General features: G+C 51.1%; 1 protein-coding gene across 1 annotated transcript in view; it reads right to left on the bottom strand.

Annotated features, from left to right (window-relative positions):
• SCAMP1 (secretory carrier membrane protein 1) overlaps nucleotides 1–22796 on the bottom strand; it is a 513038-nt gene extending 490242 nt beyond the window's left edge. The window contains exon 1 of the mRNA XM_086960743.1: nucleotides 22620–22796. Coding sequence (XP_086816869.1) covers nucleotides 22620–22667 — 48 coding nt within the window. The 5' untranslated portion in view covers nucleotides 22668–22796. The remainder of the gene's footprint in view (nucleotides 1–22619) is intronic.
• Between the last annotated feature and the right edge of the window lie 518 nt (nucleotides 22797–23314).

Consider the following 23314-nt stretch of genomic DNA (forward strand, 5'->3'; position numbering starts at 1 on the left):
GCACGCGCTTTTAAGCTCAATGCGCATGCGCATTGAGCTTAAAAGTCACGGGCACTGCAAGGAATCGCCACGATTCCTTGCAAGTTGGATAAAGAGTGGATAAACCCCCATAGTCTCGCTTGCTCGATGCGCATGCGCATCGACAGGCGAGACCTAAAAAATCCTAGTAACAGGAGCGTGCTCGTGGAATAGTTCGGTAGGCCAGAGGAGAAGCAATAGCAAATGAAAAAATGAAATACAATTTATATCTCCACTCTGCGCATTTCCAGCACCCCAAATCTGATCAAAGAAGGCAATGAAATTGACACAAAAAAGCACAGCCCATCCCTCTCTAGAACCCCCGCCCCAAAGAAAAAAGACCAACTCCCCAACTCCCCCCAACCCCCCCCCCGTCCAATGGCCCATTACCAGTACTACCCGCCCCAGAGTCACACCCCCCCTCACAAGGAACCCGCCCCCCACTCATTCTAGTCTGCCGGAGTCGCCGGCGGTGTCAGCCTCAGAAGCCTGAGATACCTCGGGCAGGTGAGCTCCCTGAATTCGGTGGTTAACAGCGCAAGGAAGGGTTGCCACAGCTCATCAAATTGATCTATCTCCCCCGCCACCGTGAGCGACAGTTTCTCCATTCCCAACACGTGCCAGAGTCTATGTAACCAACCCGTGATGGAGGGGACTGTGGTAGTGCGCCAATGGATGAGGATATTCTGGACCGCAGACCCCAGCGCGATTGCGATCTGCCTGCCCCTGCGGGACTTCAGCGGATACATTATGCCATTAGGGAGGCCCAGCAATACATACGCCGGAAAGCGCGGGAGCTCAATTTCAAAGTGCTTATCCACCTCATCCAGAACCTCCTTCCAATAGGCGGTTAGCAAGGGACAATCCCAAAGAATATGTGAGAGGGTCCCCACCTGTCCGCAACCTCTCCAGCACCCCTTATCAATGTGCCTATTCATCTCATACAGTCTCTCTGGGGTGTAGTACCAGTATGTGGACACCTTAGTAAATGTCTCCGTAAGGCCGGTATGGTACGCAGAGTGTCTTGCCCGGTGTGCGATCTGGTCCCATTCCTTGTGGCTGAGTGTCCTGCCCAGTTCCCTGTGCCATCGTTCCCTCCCCGGGTTAGAATAGTGAAACGGAGGGGGCTGTAGATGCCTATAAAGATCAGTGATCAATTTAGCATCTGAGGTTCGGGTCACCAGCCATCGCTCATACGGTGTAATTTGACGATCAGCGGTGTCCCGCACCTGGGGCTGGAGGGCCCAATGTCGGACCTGCATGTAACGTAGTCTATCCAGCTCCGTCAGGCCGAACTCCTGCTGAAGCTGCTGAAAGGGGACCACGCCTTCCGGCCCATAGACCTGAAAGAGCGCCCGGCAGCCCGCAGTCCTCCAATGGGAGAAAGCGCCCGGCTCCATCCCCGGGGAGAAGTCAGGATTATCCACTATGGGTGTAAATGGTGAGGGGAAAGTGGTAAGGTCTCGGGCCTCGCAGACTGCGTCCCACACCCTCAAGGGGACCCGCGTAACGAAAGAAGCGTAAAGGTTGGGGGGGCGGTGAGCACGGCGCAAGAATGGAACCTCCTGTAGGGTGCGACCCGCCACCGCCTGGTCCTGAAAAAGCCAATGTTTATCGGACTCCCACCTGCTCCACTCCACAAGATAACGGAGCTGCGCCGCCTGAAAGTACTTGCGGAGGTCCGGAATACCAAGGCCCCCCGCCTCCGGGGCAAGCGTGGAGAGAACCCTCTTCATCCGCGGCTTGCAGCCTTGCCAGACAAAGCGGGAGATGTCGGCCTGCGTTTGTCTAATCCAGCCCACTGGAGGCTGGAGAGGTAGGGCTCGAAAAAGATATAGTATCTGGGGCAATACCGTCATCTTAACCGCCGCGATCCTTCCCAGCCATGATAGCAGACCCTTACTCCAGCGGCCCAGCTCCTCTCTGATCTTTTTACTGAGAGAAGTGTAATTGGCCGTCACCATCGCTGGCAACGTGGGTGCCAGTAGGATCCCTAGGTATGGTACAAGGGACGACGACCACTGCATAGGGAAGAGCCGCTGGAGGTCCCTCCTAGTGTCCGCAGCCAAAGACACATCTAAAGCCACCGACTTGCTCATGTTCATTTTAAAGCCGGCCACACGCGAAAAGGCATCCAACTCGTGGATGCAGGCGGGTAAGGACCTCCTAGGGTCGTCCAGAGTCAGCAGGACATCGTATGGATATACTGGCCCATCCTGATCCCAATAGCATGCGGATTGTGGAGGATCCTCTGGGCGAATGGCTCCATGTAGAGAGCAAAGAGGAGTGGAGAGAGGGGGCAGCCCTGCCTCGTAACGCGCTCGATCGCAAAACTACGGGAGCTGCACCCGTTGACTCGCACCGACGCTGAAGGATACTTATAGCAGTTGAAGACCATTGTGCGAAATTTATCACCAATTCCCAGTTTCCTGAGGACCTGCTCGAGATACGGCCAATGAACTCTATCAAAGGCCTTCTCGGCGTCCACTGCTAGCAACATCCGCTCCCCCGGGATCCGCGAAGCCTTCTCTAAAACGTGCGTCACCCGCTTGGTATTGTCGACCGTCTGCCTGCCGGGCACAAAGCCCGCCTGGTCCGCCTCAACCAGGGAGGTGCAGGGCCAGCCTGGACGCCAGAATCCCCGTGTACAGCTTAAGGTCGACATTTAGGAGCGAGATGGGCCTATACGAGCGGCATAAAGCCCGGTCTTTCCCGGGTTTCGGAATCACCGAGACCGTCGCACTCAGGAGATCCGGTGGGATGGCGCCCGGGTCGGAGAAGGAGTTAAATAGCCGAGTTAAGACAGGGGCCACAACCGGGCAAAAGGTCTTATAAAACAGGGACGTGTAACCGTCCGGGCCCGGGGCCTTCCCGTGCTTCAACCTAGCTATAGCGGAAATCACCTCCTCGACGTGAATATCCCGCTCCAGATATTCCGCCTGAACGGGATCCAGTGCCAGAAGGGGCACCGAATCTAGATATTCCTCGGTGTCCCGCGGCGAGGGGGGCTCCCCAGCGTACATCGCCTCATAGAAACTGCAGAAGGTTTCGCCACCTCCGCGTCCCCGGAAACGGCCACTCCGTCTGTACTCAAGAGTTCCTTCACTACGTTACGCTGTTGCGCGACCCGAAGCCGATGCGCCAAGAGCTTGCCGCACTTGTCCCCCCCCCTGTGTAATAGGCATGTTTCAAGCGCAAGGCAGCGTATTCCGCTCTATCCAGGTCCAGCGCCGACAGGAGCTTCCTTGCTGCCTTCAGCTGCCTCCAAACCCTCGGAGCACCCGTACGGCGGTGGACCTGCTCAAGCTCCCGAACCTGAGTAGTCAGTTCATCCCTCTTCCGTTGCCGTTCCCTATTTTCCGCCGAGGAGATGGAGATGAACTCCCCCCTAAGAACCGCCTTCAGTGCCGCCCACTGGGTCGCTAGTGAAGTGTCCGTATTACTATTGTGTGTCCGATAGTCCTGTATGACCTCTTCAATACGTTTCACCACCGTTTTCTTGTGCAAAAGGGTGTCCCTAAGGCGCCACACCCCCCAAGAGGGGGAGGCCGCCGGCCACGCAAACGCGCTAGTAATCGGCGCATGGTCAGACAGAGTCAGGACCCCAACGTCCGCCGCCATAGCAGCGGCGCGCATCGGCCCACTAACCAAAAGATAGTCCAACCGTGCGTAGGTGCGGTGCGCATGCGAAAAATAGGAGTAATCCCTATCCGTGGGGTGCATGGAGCGCCAAAGGTCGTGTAAATCCATGTCCGCAATCCGGGCCTTCACAGCCTGGGAAAGTTCTCCAGTCTGTGGAAACCGCTGCGCTGATCTATCCAGTATTGAATCAAAGACGATATTAAGGTTCCCCCCCTAGAATAACATGTCGGTCAGGAGAGGTAGTGACATCCACCAGTACTGAGTCCAAGAAGCGCTCCTGGTGGTCATTCGGGCTATAGACAGAGCCAACTGTAAACGCTATACCTCCCAAGCGGAGGCGATACGCCAGAAGCCTCCCCTTCTGCTCAGCATATTTATATAGCACTTCCCCCCTGAAGGAACTCGCTATGAGAATGGCCACCCCCACGGTTTTGGTCGCTGCAGAGGAGAAAAACTGGGTGGGGAACTTAGCAGAGCGCTATCTATGGCAGTCACGGGACAATAAGTGGGTCTCCTGCAAAAGGCAAATGTCAGCCTGCGTCCCCTCAAGCAGAGACAAAATCGCCCTGCGCTTAACCGGATTATTCAGTCCCTTAACATTAAGGGTCACCACCTTCAGGGACGACATGTCTCCCAGGGACCAGGAACGCTATGCTGGGGGCAAGGAACCAGAGGGGGGGGGGGGCGCGGGGCAATCGCGCGGGACAGGCCAGAGCAGGCCAAGCGTGGGCATGAACAACATCGAACGGGACTTCCCCAACTCTAGAAAAACACCCAACCCCACCCCAAACACACCCACGGCAACTAGCCAAATGCCAACTCAAACAACCCATTGTCTCAGTCAAGCCCCAAAACGGGCAAGTCCGTAGAAAATAGAAAAGTGGACGTCCGGCCACTCACCTCCACCCGCTCCCCCCCGACCTCCCCCAGCCCCAAACCTGGCATTGAAGAAGCTATGTTCATCTCCCCCCGGAGTGAGTCTAGGCCGTCAAGGCCACGCCGTTGGAGTCGGCCGAGTCCCTGGCCGCCGCCCTCAAGGCACTGGCCATGTCCGCCCTGATGGTAGGGGAATCAGGACGCCCAGCGCTCGCCGTCGATCGTCTCCTCGCTGACCTCCGTCGGCCCCCTCTCTCCGATCGCCTCCAGGACGGTGTGGCTCCATCCTTCTCTGTAGCCGTGAGCCCCAGGACACCGCAAACGTCTTACAAGGAGCGTAGCTGATGCAGCACTCCGTTCCAGCGAAAGATCAAGCGAAAGGGGTGCCCCCAGGAGTACGGCGTCTCATGTTCGCGCAAGAAGTCGGTGGCAATCCTGAAGGACCTGCGCTTCTGCAGCGTGATGGCGGACAGGTCCTGATAGAGCGCCACAGGCCGCTCCCGGAAAGTCAGTGGCTGCTTCCTGCGGGCTTCAGACATGATGCGCTCCTTCAGCGGGAAGTCAGGCAGGAAAGCTAAGATATCCGGCGGGGGAGCCGATGACTGGCGCTGTCGTCCAACTCTGTGAGCTCTATCAATGCGGATAGGAAAGTCCGCAGCCTCCCCCAGGATCTCCCGGAACAAGTCCTGCAGGTAGCCCACCAGGTCAGTTCCCTCGTCCGCAGACTGCACACCACGCACTCGAATGTTATTTCTCCTCTCAAGGTCCTCGGAGTGGGCCTGGAGCTCAACGCATTGCTCCCGGAGACAGAGAACGTCCTGTTGTAAGTGGACAATCTCGTCGTCCCGGCGTTGGGCCGCCGTCTCTACCGTCTCAACCCGTTCACCGAGGCCCTCCACCTCTCTGCGGACCTCACGGACCTCACTAGCCACTTCCCGCTTCAGTGTCTGGAAGTCCTCCTTGAGGGAACTGAACAACTCCTCCATGAAAGATCTCGTGACAGGGGGTTCACCCCCGGGCGCGTCTGCCGAGGCCCGGGAACACCCCCGCGACGGCTGTGCTCTGTCCCGTTGCTGCTGGGCCCTGCCAAGCATATCCGGCAGGGTGCGGTCCCCCTTCCTCGAACCACCTCTTCCAGACATTCCAAGCGCCTCAGGTGAAGAGCGGGCACAGGCCCGACCGCTCCGGAGAATGTCCAACCACCAGCAAGTACTCGCTATGGGGAGCTCCCGGCAAGGCCGGGGACCTGCATCACAGACGACAAAATGGCGGGTCGGTCCGGGCACAACAAGCCGTGGGCGCCCAGTCGAGACGGCAGCCTGAACCTACGCCGGGGGGACCCCGGCCAGTACGCTCCGCCACCGGGAGATAGCTGTGTAGAGGCGGAGGGTGCAGGAAACTGCCTTCAAGGGACTCCGGAGGAGGCCAACGACACCTCGAGGACAAAATGGCGGCTGGGTGGGGCCAAGCAGATCGTTCGAGCCCGGCGACACCACGGGGCCACTCCAAAAGCCAGGCAGTCTGGAAAGTTCCACAACCGGGGCCGCTCGGTTACTTAGCAGAGTAGGCAGATCTGGCCCCGGTCTCAAGTCGATCGTCTTCCAACCCCGGTACCGGGGTCCTCGCCATACAGGAGGCCACCGCCTCAGGTCCAAGCACCAGGGCACGCACTCAGAGTCCCCCGCTTAGCGGGCCCCCCAGCCGATAGCCCTCCTTCGACCTCCGTTGAGCATCGGGACGGTCTCCACCTAGATCGCCAACTTTCAGCACCAGGCCCAGCCGAGGCGCATGGATAGCACTCCGATACGCTCCGCCTCCCGGGCGCTCCGTCGTCTCTCGATCTTCAATCGGTCTCCTGAGGTGCTTCCACCGGAGCGATCAGGGCCAAAGCGGCATCAATGCGTGCACCAGGTTCTCCGCCACACTCCTCTCAGCCGCTGAGCATCAGCGGGGGGAGAAAAGCTGAAGAAAAAGGGCTCGAGCCTAGCCGGGCTGGGGGAGCTGCGGGAAGAAGCGTCCTCTCACCCCGCCATCTTGGCCACGCCCCCGCAGGTGCTATTTTAGACACACTTTTGTGGATCATGGACATTGTTTTTACCACATGTGAGTATCACCCCCTGTTGTGCACTGCAGTTTACATATGTTGATTTAATAGACGGAGCGGAATATTTTATCGTTGACAAATGAGCGTGAAAGGCAGACAATCCTGCTTTCAGTCAGTCAGACGCCTCACGATGCTGTCACCTGCATGTTAGTATTTTTAGGTCTCGCCTTTTCCATTGGAAAATGGCGAGAATTCAAGTGCTCGATCGACTAGTCAAACCACTGCAGTTTCGACTGCAGTTTCTTCACAGTGCATGTGAAAAACGGGAGAATCACGTGACCACAAGCCTCTCGTGAACGAGCCCAGCCTCCCTCACACAGCTTCTCCCAGCCATATGGTCGTTCGAGTTGCCCACCCCCTCCCTCCTGCCCTTCCTCTGTAGCTCTGCCATCCCGTTCCTCCATTAGTTTTCCTGCCCTCTCCGGGCTCCTTGCTGAGGCTCCTCACCCTTCCCTCGTTTCATATGAGTATATTTAATATCACTATGGATTATCCACCACCACATCCACCATCACATCCACCACCACATCCACATCCACCGCCACATCCACCACACCCACCACACCCACATCCACCACCCCATCCACCACCACTGCATCCACCACCACCACCACATCCACCATCACCACATCCACCGCATCCACCACCACCACAAGTCAAGTCAAGTCAAGTCAGAAGATTTGTATAGCGCGCTACATACCCAGAGGGTCTCAAGGCGCTTGAAGAAGGGTGGGGAGTTACTTGTCGAATATCCACGTTTTGAGTTGCTTTCTGAATGCTAGGTGGTTCTGAGTAAGGCGAAGGTGAGTGGGAAGTGAGTTCCAAGTTTTAGCTGCTCGGTAGGAGAAGGATCTACCTCCCATGGTGGTTTTGTTGATGCGAGGTACAGTGGCAAGGGCTTGGTTGGAGGATCGTAGCTGGCGGGAGGGGGTGTAGAAGGATAGTCGTGTGTTGAGGCATTCGGGTCCGATTTCGTAGAGTGCTTTGTGTGCGTGGGTAAGGAGCCGGAAAGTGATCCTCTTATTGACGGGGAGCCAGTGGAGGTTTTTCAGGTGATCAGAGATGTGTTCTTTACGCGGGATGTCTAATATGAGCCTGGCTGAGGCGTTCTGGATGCGTTGTAGTTTTTTCTGGAGTTTTGCGGTGGTGCCGGCGTAGAGGGTGTTTCCGTAGTCCAGTCGGCTCGTGACCAGAGCGTGGGTGACTGTTTTTCTAGTTTCGGTAGGGATCCAGCGGAATGTTTTTTTGAGCATGCGAAGAATGTTGAAGCAAGATGAAGAAACGGCGTTGACTTGTCTGTTCATCGAGAGTGAGGAGTCCAGAATGACGCCCAGGTTCCGTGCGTGGTCCGTCGGGATGGGTGCTTTTCCAAGGTCCTCTGGCCACCAAGAGTCGTCCCAGGCGGATGGGGAGGTGCCTAAGATGAGGACTTCTGTTTTGTCTGAGTTCAGTTTCAGACGGCTGTGCTTCATCCATTCGGCTACTTCTTTCATTCCTTCGTGTAGGTTGGTTTTGGCCGTGTTAGGGTCTCTGGTGAGTGATAGGATCAGTTGAGTGTCGTCGGCGTAGGAGATGATGTTGAGGTTATGTTGGCGTGCGATGGCCGCGAGGGGGCTCATGTAAACGTTGAAGAGGGTGGGACTGAGTGAGGACCCTTGAGGTACGCCGCAGATGACTTCCGTAGCCTCTGACTTGAATGGTGGAAGGCGGACTCTCTGGGTTCTTCCGGAGAGGAACGAGGTGATCCATTCCAGTGCTTTTCCTTGGATTCCGATGTTTTTGAGGCGCTGTAGAAGGGTGCTATGGCAGACTGTGTCGAAGGCTGCGGAGAGGTCGAGGAGGATGAGGGCGACAGTGTCTCCATTGTCCAGTAGAGTTCGAATGTCGTCTGTAGCTGCAATGGGGGCGGTTTCTGTGCTGTGCTTGGCTCGGAAGCCGGACTGTGAGGAGTCGAGGGATTTGTTTGTTTCGAGGAATGCGGCGAGCTGGTTGTTGACAGCTTTCTCGATGACTTTGGCCGGGAATGGAAGGAGTGAGATAGGGCGGTAGTTTTTGAGTTCGGTGGGGTCAGCTGTGGGTTTCTTCAGGAGGGCGCTGAGTTCGGCATGTTTCCAGCTTTCCGGGAAGGTTGCGGAGTTGAGGGAGCAGTTGATGACGTGCCGGAGGTGCGGTGCAAAAATGGAGTCTGCTTTGTTGAAGATGTGGTGAGGGCAAGGGTCAGTGGGGGATCCTGAGTGGATAGAGTTCATCAGACGGATGGTGTCCTCAGTGGAGATTGGCTTCCAATTATTGAGGATGTTCAGGGGGGGTGGGGGTCCTGCAGGGGATTGGGTGGTTTGGTCTCCGGGTTGGTTGTCGAAGCTGTTGTGGATGTCTGCAATTTTGTTGTGGAAGAATGAGGCTAGGGAGTCGCATCCACCACCACATACACCAACACCACCACATCCACCACCACCACTACCTCCAAATCCACCTCCACATGCACCACCACATCCACCGCCACATCCACCGCCACATCCACATCCACCACCACCACATCCACCACACCCACCACCACCACATCCACCACACCCACCACCACCACATCCATCACCCCATCCACCACCACCACCACCACCCCATCCACCACCACCACCCCATCCACCACCACCACCGCATCCACCACCACCACCGCATCCACCACCACCACCACATCCACCATCACCACCACATCCACCATCACCTCCACATCCACCATGACATCCACCGCCACATCCACCACATCCACATCCACCGCATCCACCACCACCACATCCACCACCACATCCAACACATCCACCACCACCACATCCACCACCACCACATCCACCACCACCACATCCACCACCACCACCACATCCACCACCACCACCACATCCACCACCACCACCGCATCCACCACCACCACATCAACCACCACCACCACATCCACCACCACCACCACATCCACCACCACCACCACCACATCCACCACCACCACATCCACCACCACCACATCCACCCCGTAGGCATGGATTGCTGGGGCGCCTCCTGCTGAGCACAGCTGAACCATTGGAAAGGTTACCTCGGACAGGAATCGTTTGACCCTCAATGGCCAGTGATGCCATTCGGACAATCTAATGCATTCTGGGAGTAGTGGTCCTGGTTCATTTCAACTGAGTCCATTTGGATTTACATAGTTGCAGATAATGGGTTTTAAAAGCATGTCTCAGGGCGAGGTCAAATTGATTAGTACAGACTTGTGAACTCCGAAAGCACGAGCCCAGTGTTCTAACCATTGCACCTTCACGTGAGTCCATGCCACCCCTAGCAGTTCTGCCTTTGGTGTCAGAGAAGCATACACATGCACCCACACATATTCACACACTATTCGAAGTACAGTCTGAGAATATGTTTGGTCCGGCGTCTTGCGGTAGTCTCAGCTAACCTGTTTTCGTCCAAGTTTTTTCCCCCTTTGAATTCTTGGATTTGTAGCCCCGTTTTAGAGTAGAATAAACAAGACTACAAGCCCCAGAATTCCAAGTATAAACCTGGACTAGAGCAGCACATCACTCATGGAGCTGGGGACCTTGGCAGGGCTGACGTGTAACGTTTTTGCATTCTCAATAGAGGTGTTAGGACATAGAAAGCAGGGTAGCTTCAACATACATGTCATGTGTGATAAACAGCCCTGTCTTAGTAGCCAACAACAGTTTATTATCTTGTGATTTTTTAACTCATACTTATAATATTAAAAGTTAAACTACAAGTCCCAGAATGCAACTTGTGTTTCACTAAAGAGCTACTTCGCAGCAGTGTTCTATGAATACATCAGTAAAACTGTCACCATAATGCTTGAGATTTAATATCCACCACTAAGGGAATGTTTGTTAACCTCTGCTACAAGGCTTGTCTTTGTGCCTAGTGGATATTGGAAATTCCTTCCTAGAAACAGAAGCATGTTTTTTTTAACATTTATGTTGCATAGCTCCAGCGAACAAATGCCAAAGTGCTTGCTTCATACACACGAAGCACTATTATCAAAACTGTACCAGGAAATATTTCACTCCGAGTAAATACTTCTTGAGAATTTATAGAGCCAGAGTAAACGCCGAACATTGACCCTGGCTTCCTGTTGCAAACAAAAACGTAGTCAGAATCAGTCCCAGCTGACTACTAACACGGACACAAGGACGATTAAACACGTGTGAACACTAGCTGGAATGAGTTGCCTTGTGTAAAATGGGAAAACAAAGTTTAAAGTGAGAAATGTTAGAATATAACAAATATTGCAAAACGTAATTTATTAACTGGTCGGTTATAAACAGTTGCATTTTGTTGTGGACAGCGGGTCATTGGGGGTTTAAGCACTGCAGGCCTCCAGGCCAGACGTCCCGACTGAACTTTTTTTTTATTGGGGCTGTTGTTATTGGGAGGTTTATGGCGGGGTATTCTGGCCGCCTGAAAGTGTGCAGAACAAAAGAAGGAATTCCATGGCTTGCAAGAGTGTGAAACATCACATGTTTTCACCAGTTGGAAACGAAACAAGAACAGGATACTTTAATGCTTTAAGCTGAGTCATAAAGATTGTAATCTGTTGCCTGGCAGCATCTGTGAGATGCAAATCAACTAACAGCAGGAAGCTAAGCTCCGGAAAAAAAATAGAAGTCACTGCTGTGGAGTGAGGGGTAACAAGCATTTACAAAGCAACGGTCTCGGCATTATTAAAGGTAGAGCTATTGGCATTGCTCTTGACATTTGTTTTCCATTTAAAAAAATATATATAAGTAAATGGTATTGTCATTTACAATGGCAATAGGTGAGCATTAGAGAGTAGTAGAGACTATTCGTGGACATATTTCCATAAGCACTTCAACATGGCTTATCTACGAACCACTAAATGTTGTAAATTTGTTGCAAACAAAGAAGTAATCTTTTGAGAGTACATTCCCACTTTTTTTCCTTAGACCTTGTGAAACAGACCGTCGGCATTAAATCTCATGCAGATTATCAAGTTGTTGGTCCATGGATAATTGAAGTGATGTATTTTAAAATGGCATGGTGTTTTGGTCTTCCAAACTAAAAAGCATTGGCAAAGCTAATAGTTCTGGCTTACATCAGAAATGGCTGAATGCTTCCATCCATTCAGTTACTTAAACATCCTTCCTTGAACTCAGTCACTCTCCCTTGCACTGTTAATTCTTGCATTCACTCTCACACCCATCCACAACACCTCATACACACACACTCACCAATCACTGAAGCAGTACTAGCCAGATCGATTGACATTCCTGCTTGCTTGTGAGACTAGTGAGAGTGCTATCACTAGTGCAAGACTGCTACTGGATGAGGGATGTAATAGTTTTCAGAGTTGCTGCTCCTCTGTGAAGGGGTGAGTACTGTCGGAAGTGTGTGACTACTGATCTGTGGGCAGTGTGAGATTGCTTCTGGCTGTCTGTGACTGCAAGTTGGATGATTGCTAATACGTAATGGGTGTAAGAATGCTTCTAGCAGAGTGTGACTGTTACTCTGTGAGGAGTATGAGAGTGCTGTTGATATTTATGGTGTTTTGCTTGTTCACCATAAGTGGTGTAACAGTTTTCTCTTATTTTCGTCGAGGCCACATAGCTAATGACACACTTTCTACTTATTTAACACTGTAAATAACACTTCTGGAATCATTTTTAAGCAGTTGTATTTTTCTGCTTGTGAGCCTGATTCGCCTGTATCATCACACACACAGCCATAAACAGCAGTAGTTATTCACGGAAGGCCCTCACTATGGTGACTCGATGTTAGGCAAAGAAAGATACTGTGACGTACGGTATTTATCAGATGCAATAAGCAGCACCTATTACCAGTTTTCACCATAAAATGAGGGAACAGAGTGGGGCTTTTGTTGGTAAATGCCTGTCCCAGTATTTGTCAGTCATTTCTCCGTCGATAAACATTAGCACCCTGGGCGTGCTGGGATTTACCTGAGGGGGCATTTTGTATCTGCCAGCATCATCATTTGATAAGTGCGGAAACAGGCCTCGCGCACATCTGGGGAGTTAATGAGCCGTTCATAACGCGCTGCTCATCCTCAGTGCTGGACTGACACTCGGCGTCATGGAATGTACTGTGGACCAGAGGCCCTCACAGGTCTTTCAATTAGCAGCAGAGAGCAGGCGCTGCCGCTTTTCATTATGTAACTCCACTCTTCTCCGTTTCAGTGGTACTTGACAGAGCAGACGCCCGCCAGGATCCATAGATCCGGCCATTGAGGCTTTACAGAGTCGCATGTCTGCAGAGGAAGAGACTGCATCAGACCACCGTGGGGAGTCCCTGAGTGCGCACGGGATATAGTGCAGGGATTTTGGTACAACAACAAACTGACTTAAAAGCAGAAATACTGATCTCGATATTATCCACTTCTGAAAGGCAGTTTAGAGCAGATTTAAGGTTATTTGTGACCTGAAGAGCAAGAAACTGTTTAGGGTTTGGCGTGCTCCAAGGTAGTCTGTGGCCACTCACTGTGGTGGGCGTGGAGGTGGGGAGCGAGCTAAGGCATACTGACAGTTGTCTGTCTCTGGGAAGCGGACTCTGGAGGGACAACGGAAGCCTGGGCGAGGCGACCAAAGGAACTCGTTTTCAGAATTACGCTTTGTGTAGAGAAGCTACAGACTTCGAGAAAAAGAGATATCGTCTAAAACAGAGGTACAACCCCTCCAATATACTAGTAGCACCACAATTAGCAAACACAAGCCTATTGATGAAATCGCTTAACCAAATGAAGCTGGCTAGTTCAAGAAAACTGCCGTCACACACATTAACTGTCGTGCGACAAACGGAATCCCCCAAATTCATAGCTTTCGAAGCCAATGTTGCACTGTAGTCCCCAAGCTAATTGAGTTACACTTCTGAGTGGACAATCTAGGCCTTTGCTTTACAGAGCCAACAACACTAAACAAAGCAGTAATATGTGCATTAATAGAATTCCTAAAATCGTTTCTGTAAAAAATGAATAAATCAAGAGGAAAATTACATATTCCTTGTATAGAAACAATCTACATTTCCGTGCTCTTCGTTTCTACAGACTGTACTCCTAATTTCCGAGTCAATGTGAGCTGCGGGCGGAGGGAGGGGGGGGAACCCGGACAGAGGAGAGCTGCGGGCGGAGGGAGGGGGGGAGCCGAACAGAGGAGAGCTGCGGGCGGAGGGAGGGGGGGGGGAACCCGGACAGAGGAGAGCTGCGGGCAGAGGGAGGGGGGGGGGGTGGGGAACCAGGACAGAGGAGAGCTGCGGGCGGAGGGAGGGGGGGGGGTGGGGAACCAGGACAGAGGAGAGCTGCGGGCGGAGGGGGGACCCGGACAGAGGAGAGCTGCGGGCGGAGGGGGGGGGGGAGGGAGGGGGGACCCGCACAGAGGAGAGCTGCGGGCGGAGGGAGGGGGGGGACGGACTGGGAGGACGGGTAGGAGCGAAACGGAGTAGGGAAGTGGGAGTCTGCAGGGGTTGAGAGGGAGGCTGCAAGGTGACTGAAGAGGCGACCTCACAGGGGACGGGTTGGTGCAGGCTAGACGGCGAGAAAATGGCGGACTCGAGCTTCCGCTATTTTTCGGATTTGGGGGCGTGGTTTTGCTGTCCTGAGTGACGGACTACGTCACGAGCTAAAGAACAGCAAAAATGACGCCCCCAAATCCGAAAAAGACGGAGCCTATTCGGAGGGACAGCTCTCTCCTCCAATGGCTGGCCTCCATTTAGGAAGCCAGCCAATGGAGGGGGAGCCAAAAAGAGGGAGGGATAAAGCAGCCCTCTTACTGACATTAATTCTCGGACTTCCGGTCTGCCGACCGGATATTACCGAGACCTAAAAACACAACTCCCTCTTCGCATACGTTTAAATGCACGGAAAATGCTATTACTTTGTAGTCGTCAAGATAAATAAAAATTTCATCTTTGCCTTTATTTTACAAAGAGAACGGACCCAGGAAACTCTGTCAAAAGCCGTAAAATACATGACCAAGAAAAGATGTAAATTAAAACATTAGCTTTACATAAAATACTGTTGGCCAGGCCCCTTGCCCCTATGAGTCTTAGTGTCACTGCGCCTGCTGCACCACTAATGCATAAATGTAAATCGTCAGTGTGAACTATGCCCATGCTGTTAATAGGATCTCTTCTAATATTACAAGGAACAATTTAATAACAGCCCCAGCAACACTAACAATACACATTAAGTCCAGTAAACTCAGCTGTCAAACAGCAAGTATTAAATCGTAATTAAAGCACTAGTCCGGGCCATTACTACAGTTTCTGTGTTGAATATTAAGGGACACCACCACATCACTCAGGGACACCATCACACCACTCAGCAACACCACCACACCACTCAGGGACTTCACCACACCACTCAGGGACACCACCACATCACTCAGGGACACCACCACATCATCACTCAGGGACACCACCACATCATCACTCAGGGACACCACCACATCATCACTCAGGGACACCACCACACTACTCAGGGACACCACCACACTACTCAGGGACACCACCACACCACTCAGGGACACCACCACAGCCCTCAGGGACACCACCACAGCCCTCACGGACACCAAAACGGCACTCACGAACACCACCACAGCCCTTAGGGACACCACCACATCACTCAGGGACACCACCACACCACTCAGGGACACCACCACACCACTCAGGGACACCACCACACCACTCAGGGACACCACCACACCACTCAGGGACACCACCACACCACTCAGGGACACCACCACACCACTCAGGGACACCACCACACCACTCAGGGACACCACCACACCACTCAGGGACACCACCACACCACTCAGGGACACCACCACATCACTCTGGGACACCACCACATCACTCTGGGACTCCACCACATCACTCTGGGACTCCACCACATCACTCTAATACACCATCACAGCATCACTCAGCACCACAACAGCACTGTCCTTGCTGGGTAACAACAAGCATTCCCATAGCCAATAGGACTCGCATTAGGAAAGTGTAAGCTATTGGCTTTGTAAATAACAATGCTATTAATTTATATATTTTCAATGCCAACACATATTAAAAAAATAATTGTCATTTACAATACCAATAGCTCACACTTTCCTAATGCGAGACCTATTGGCAACGCCAGTGCTTGTTATCTGAGCAGCCACTACATGAGACTGGCTCTGCCCAGCCCAGCTAACCTTTAGGGGAACCTCCTGTCAGGAAACGTCTTGTTCTGTTTAGCATTTGCCTTTCGCAATCATTGGCCAAGAAAGCAAATGTTCTTACTGTAACTTAACTATCGCACCTCAAAGGTTTTTTATTTGCAGTAGGCTCTGAGATAGATGCAATATATATTTGCCATCATAAGCATTGCGTGATTTAATTAAATGGTTCTTATATATGTGGTTTTTTCAGACATTCGGTAGAATAAACGATTTCTTCAATGACCGGTCTAAATTAATTTTCTCTTTTTTATTAAGGCTTTTAATGTCGAGAGCTGGTTTTTGCTCTGTTCTCAGAGTATCCTTTTCAGAAAACTCGACGAGTCTGACTTATTGATAATTAAGGAGTCATTCATTATTTATTTTTAGAACGGGGGCTCATGTGCATAAGCATTGAGGTACACAGTCCTAAGGCCCATCTTCATCCATATAATCGTTGTATTTTACTATCCAGTCAACGGTCAGTGGCCGTGCTCTTGGATCCATGGAGACCTTGCTATCCACTCCAAGGAAATCGAAACTATTTGGAGAATGAGCGTGTTTTTATGTCTGTATTTGGCCTTTGATTAATATATATTAGACACACGTTGGTAAAGGGGGCATTCACCCAGCGCTCCTCACCCATTGTTTTATTATGTAATTTACATTTTTCTACCAATTTACATTTTTCTACCACTCACCCACTACAGCATAGGGATATAGGGCAATTGACCAATTTAGCTGTGAGTAACGGTATTAGACATCCACACACAAAGTAGTGTTTGCTTGTAGCAAGTGGATTTTTTTAATGAAGGTTTGTCAGCTTTCACAGCAGTTACCTCCCTCTTGTTTTCCTCAAAAGCTTGAAGGCAATCTGCTTCCCCGCCCCCCTGGCGTTTATGGCTTTTCTCGCTCGCGAATGAATTTTTTTCCCCTCCCACCCTTCCTTTGATGTCCGCAGCGCGTGGCCTCTGCCTGTCGCATTCACAGTCCCTCTGTCATGGAATCTCAAATTTGGGGACTACATCTTCAAAACAAGCCTGTTCATGTGGACACTTGCAATTAGAATCCTTTCTTTCGTTTATCATTTCTTTCCTTCTTTTCTTTCCTTCCTTTCCATCCTTTCTTGCCTTCCTTTTCTTTCTTCCATTCCTTCCTTCCTTTCCTCCCTCCCTTTCATTCCTTTCTTTCTTTCCTTCCTTCTTCCTTTCGTTCTTTCTTTCCTTCCCTTCCACATTATGACTCAGCATCACCACAGCACAACTCAGCATCACCACAGCACAACTCAGCGCCACCCCAGCATCACTCAGAGCCACCCCAGCATCACTCAGCGCCACCCCAGCATCACTCAGCGCCACCCCAGCATCACCCAGCACCACCCAGCACCACCACACCACCACTCAGCACCACCACTCAGCACCACCACACCACCACTCAGCACCACCACACCACCACTCAGCGTCACTCAGCGCCACCACAGCGTCACTCAGCGCCACCCCAGCATCACTCAGCGCCACCCCAGCATCACTCAGCGCCACCCCAGCATCACTCAGCGCCACCCCAGCATCACTCAGCGCCACCCCAGCATCACTCAGCGCCACCCCAGCATCACTCAGCGCCACCCCAGCATCACTCAGCGCCACCCCAGCATCACTCAGCGCCACCCCAGCATCACTCAGCGCCACCCCAGCATCACTCAGCGCCACCCCAGCATCACTCAGCGCCACCTCAGCATCACTCAGCGCCACCCCAGCATCACTCAGCACCACCCCAGCATCACTCAGCACCACCCCAGCATCACTCAGCACCACCCCAGCATCACTCAGCACCACCCCAGCATCACTCAGCACCACCCCAGCATCACTCAGCACCACCCCAGCATCACTCAGCACCACCCCAGCATCACTCCGCACCACTCCAGCATCACTCCGCACCACCCCAGCATCACTCCGCACCACCCCAGCATCACTCCGCACCACCCCAGCATCACTCAGCACCACCCTAGCATCTCTCAGCACCACCGTCGGTGCCGTAGTGAGTTACTATCTTCGATGCAACATTAAATATTACATTTATTGCATCTCTATTCAAGCATTTTCTGGTACTTGTAGAAAGAAGGCTTGCACATATATATTTTAGTAATGGGACAATCAATTTACTTGATGTTCACCAGCAATCCTGTGAGATTCTCTCTTTGAGGGTGCTTAATTAGAAAGTGAATGAGCCGCTGGCTTTCACACCCCCTCACCCCCCCCTAACCCTCACCCCCCCTAACCCTCACCCCCCTTCACCCTCACACCACCTCACCCTCACAACCCCTCACAACCCCTCACATCCTCACACGCCCTCCCCCTCACGCTCTCACTCCCCCTCACGCTCTCACTCCCCCTCACGCTCTCACTCCCCCTCACGCTCTCACTCTCTCTCACTCCCCCTCACTCTCTCACTCCCCCTCACTCTCTCACTCCCCCTCACCCTCTCACCCTCACCCCCTCTCACCCTCACCCCCTCTCACCCTCACCCCCTCTCACCCTCACCCCCTCTCACCCTCACCCCCTCTCACCCTCTCTCACCCTCACCCTCTCTCACCCTCTCTCACCCTCACCCTTACCCACCCTCACCCTCTCACCCTCACTCACCCTCCCTCACCCACCCTCACACACCCTCACACACCCTCACCAGCATAGCATAACAAAACAAAGCATAGGATAGCAAAACATAGTATAACAAAACAAAGCATAGGATAACAAAACAAAGCATAGGATAACAAAACAAAGCATAGCAAAACAAAACATAGCATAGCAAAACAAAACATAGCATAGCAAAACAAAACATAGCATAGCAAAACAAAACATAGCTTAACCCCTTCGCTGCGGCGGCTATTCCGCCGCAGCGCTAAAGGGGCGGGGCGGGGCGGCCGCGCGGCCGCCGCATGCTGGTGACAGAACCGCTCCGTCACCAGCTACAGTTGAGCTGTGCTGGTGACGGAGCGGTTCCGTCATGACCCGCCCCGCTCTTTAGAACGCCCGCGCAGGCGCGAAATCAGCGCCGCGCAGGCGCGGCGGCCGGGCCATGACGGAACCGCTCCGTCATCAGCACAGCTCAACTGTAGCTGATGACGGAGCGATTCCGTCATCAGCATGGAAGGGGATAACATAACAAAACATAGCATAACATAACAAAACATAGCATAACAGCATTACATAACAAAACATAGCAGTACATAACAAAACATAGCATATCAAAACAAAACATAGCATAACAAAACAACAAAACATAGCATAGCACAACAAAACATAGCATAACAAAACACAACACAGCATACAGGGCTCGACAAATCCGAAAAATGGCACTAGTCCTGCTGGTCTAGTACCATGGAAAATCCCCTCGACCTGACTGCAACCCACTTGACCTCCGTCTCTGAAAACGGAGCAAAAGTGACAAGTTAACAAGATTTAAAGGCATCTTTATTGCTCATTCCCTTAATGAGCAATAAAAATGCCTTTAAATAATGTTATCTGTCACTTTTGCTCTGTTTTCAAAGACAGAGGACAAAAGTTAGTTTGACTTCCTACTCGCCAGAAAGGGCGAGTAGGACCTAAAAATAGCTCGTCCTCATCCATTCTCCCTCGCAAATGCGAGCGGGCGAGTGGATTTGTCGAGCCCTGGCATAACAAAACATAGCAAAACACAGCATAGCATAGCTTAACAAAACACAACAAAACATAGCATAGCATCCCAAACACAACAAAGCATAGCATAATAAAACACAAAATAGCATAGCAAAGCATAGAATAGCAAAACATAGCATAGCTAAACATAGCATAGCATAACAAAACACAGCATTGCATAGCATAACAAATCAAAAGCATAGGATAGCAAAACATAGTATAGCATAACAAAACAAAACATAGGAAAGCAAAACAAAACATAGCATAGCATACAGCCTCACTACGCACCACCACAGCATCACTCAGGAGCACAACATCACTGCGCTACCACAGCATCACTGAACGCCACAGCATCACTCGTTCGCCATCACAACATCACTCAGCGCCACCACAGCATCAATATGTGCAACCATTCAACAACAACTGGTTCAAATATGTTCTCTCAATGTTTCAAGCTTTATTACAAATGTAACAAAAAGATTTATTATTTCACTTCTGTTCTTGGATTTTCGTTGCAATAAAATACACTGAACATAATCTTAACAAAAGTTAGTTACAAAAGGTTTAAGCTATTGCCATTAGAAATTACAATAACTTTTATTTAAGTATTAATTAAAAAATGTAAAACCATTGTTAATTGTAATATCAATACATGTAAGTCACTATTGGCATTGTAAATGACAAAGCTATTAATTTAGCTATTTTCAAAACCAACACAAATAAAAAAAAATGTAATTTACAAGACAAATAACAAACTTTCCTAATGCGAGACCATTTCCAATACTTTTATGGAATGGGTTGCTGAGCCCAAATTTCCAGTGCCATCGGAACCCAGTTGGATAGAGTGCTTAAATGACTTCAAACCCACAAAAGAAGCATGCTCACCAGCCCGAGCAGGGTACAATTGCATTATTCAGTTGAAAGCAGCACTGAACCCTACACCCGGACTCCAATTGCTGATGTCATGCCTTGCACTGCCCATCTAGGCAACTAAATACCTTGCCATCCAGGGTTTTAAGTTGGGTGGGTGCCAGGATTCAGAACCAAGCAAAACCAAAAGGTTGATGGACGGAGTGTTGAACATTATAAGCACTCACCCCCAGGCAACTGATCTGGGTTTAATCCATCATCATTTATTAGCTAACTCCGCCACCCCAGTTCACACATGGCCATATGCAAATCAGTCTGACCCTGTGCCTAATGGGAACAGTCCAGCCTGAACTGCCAAGCCATGTCTTCCCTGGACCGGAAACCAGCATCCTGGGACCGGTTTCTGGCTAATCAGCCGTCATCAGTCAGGCTAGCTTGAATCCAGTGGCAAAGTGAGCAAGGGACCCACGTCTGGGCATACCCTGCCAACTTAGGGCGAACAAAGCAAAACTAAAGAGAATGATGGACCGAGTGTTGAACATTGCAAGCACTCACCCACAGTCAACTGATCTGGGTTTAATCCATCATTCTTTAGCTCACTTTGCCATCCCAGTTCACACATGGCCATATGCAAATCAGTCTGACCCTGTGCCTCATGGGAACAGTCCAGCCCGAACTGCCAAGCCATGTCTTCCATGGAACGTAAACAAGCATCCTGGGACCGGTTTCTGGCTAATCAGCCGTCATCAGCCAGGCTAGCTTGAATCCAGTGGCAAAGTGAGCAAGGGACCCATGTCTGGGCATACCCTGCTTGGCAGTTCGGGCTGGACTGATCCCATGAGGCACAAGGTCAGACTGATTTACATATGGCCATGTCTGAACTGGGGTGGTGGAGGGAGCAAAGGAATGATGATGGATTAAACCCAGATCAGTTGACTGGGGGTGAGAGTTTGATTTGCTCAGACGCTCCATCCATCACTCCCGTTGGTACCGCAGGATTCAGAACCGGCCGTCACTATAACAGACTTTGAAATTGGTCCCTACAACACCCTTAATTCATATCCTTAAACCGATAAGACAAAAAAATTCTGATTTCTTAACAAGGACCATAAAAACCTATGTTAAGCCATGTCAGCGATTGGGATTGGGGTCTCTGCTTGCGATTCACAGGCTTCACTTAATAATGCACTGCTCATGAATATTAGCTTTTTCCAGAGATTGTGCTTCTTCCGTATTTTTTTCATGAAACACAGGTCTCTTACACAGTGCGTAGTTAACAGAGTCGCCTTTAGGTGATTTTAATTTGTGGGTGTGTGTTCATGACAAGGGGCGATTGAGATTTCTGGAACTGAGCCTGTAGGATATGCCAGTTTCTCACAGTGCCTGTCAATGGGTCAAAAAGGTATTCACACTACATGCTCATTCAACCGCTCAGAGGAAGTGGCGCATAAGTGCCATATATATTTATAATTTTAAGTGAATATGTGAATGGGGTGTACATAGCTATTAAAACACTTAAAGCGCCAAAGGAAAAAAAATACTTTGGTACGGTAATGAGAGAGTAGGTATGTTTTTAGTGTGTGAGAAAGAGAGAGAACATAGTGAAGGGGGGGGGACAAAGAAGTATGTGAAGAAAGAGAGACTGAAAAATACAAACGTGAGATATGTAGATTTAGTATTTCACAGCGTCGTCAGGAGAAAAAAAGGTCGTATAAAAGGGAGAACTGGACTGTTTGACATATTCCGAAGACCACTACTCCCGTCACAGACCTTACTATCCTATAAATCCAATCTAATTCTGGTTAACTTGTTTTAAGCCACACTATCTTGTAAAGGTTTCCTAGTCGCACTTACCAGGCCACGCCCCTTGTTTAGACTACCTCACCTTTTTCACCAAAGTACTATCCCTTCTGATGACCTCTCTGCCAGCACTTTATGTGCCACAGTAATATTCCAGTCCCTGCTGCCATTCTTCCCAGAGCTCAGGCTGTCTGTCAGTTGACACCTGCATGCGATCATCTATACGACTGCTTGTAGTCTCCAGGTAACGGGCCCTTTCATGTTGGATCTATTCCTGGGAGAAGGATCCCCTGTCAGCCTGCAGGGGGAGGAGGCTGCGCCGCCGGGTTCTCCCAGAAGATGATGGGGGTGTTCCATCAGCTAGTCCAATCCTACCTCTCGTTCTCCATCATTAAACCCAGCATCCCCCCGCTTGCTCACCTGGAAGGGGTTGGGGTCGGCGAAAGGGTTATGGTCAAAGTCCGACATTTTGCAGCGTACGTTCTCCGGTGACACTGGGCGCTGGGGCCGGCGTCACTACAGCTCCCGCCCGATAGCCTCAACTCTACCCGTCATCCAGTAGCTTACACTCTCCTCCGGAACTGACGTCATGCGGTGTCCATGCTCATAATGGGGGGAGGGCCCCCTGAAGAATGTCGTCATCGCTAAGCTGAATCAGATGGTGATCACGTGATAACTAGATCAGCTGAAGCTTCCCGCAAGGCGCCATGTACGGGTCAGGCACTTATGTCAATTGAATGCAGTGCACCCTCCCCTAAGTACGTTTGTGATTCTCATGTGATGTGAGATGTGCTTTCCACATGATTAGTGTCTTTTTTGAGGGCTTAAATAGTGCACGCGCTAACTAGCTTGCTTTTTCAAACAGAGCAAAAAAAAAAAAGACAACATGTAATCTAGGGTCGCATCCTCTCGTTGAAACAAACAATGGCAAAGCTTCTAGGTTTCACCTACACAAAAACATAGAAGCGCGAATTGCTGTACAACGTGGCTCGAAGTAAAACCAGATTTGGCAAAACCAATAGGTCACACCCATGCAAGAGCTATTGGCTTTGCCAATATATTGTAGCCACAGGGCTTTAAGTGGGATGAAAAAACAGGGGGTCTCATAAAGGGGC

Source organism: Lissotriton vulgaris, chromosome 3_1 (assembly GCF_964263255.1).
Source record: "Lissotriton vulgaris chromosome 3_1, aLisVul1.2, whole genome shotgun sequence".
NCBI classification, from domain to species: domain Eukaryota; kingdom Metazoa; phylum Chordata; class Amphibia; order Caudata; family Salamandridae; genus Lissotriton; species Lissotriton vulgaris.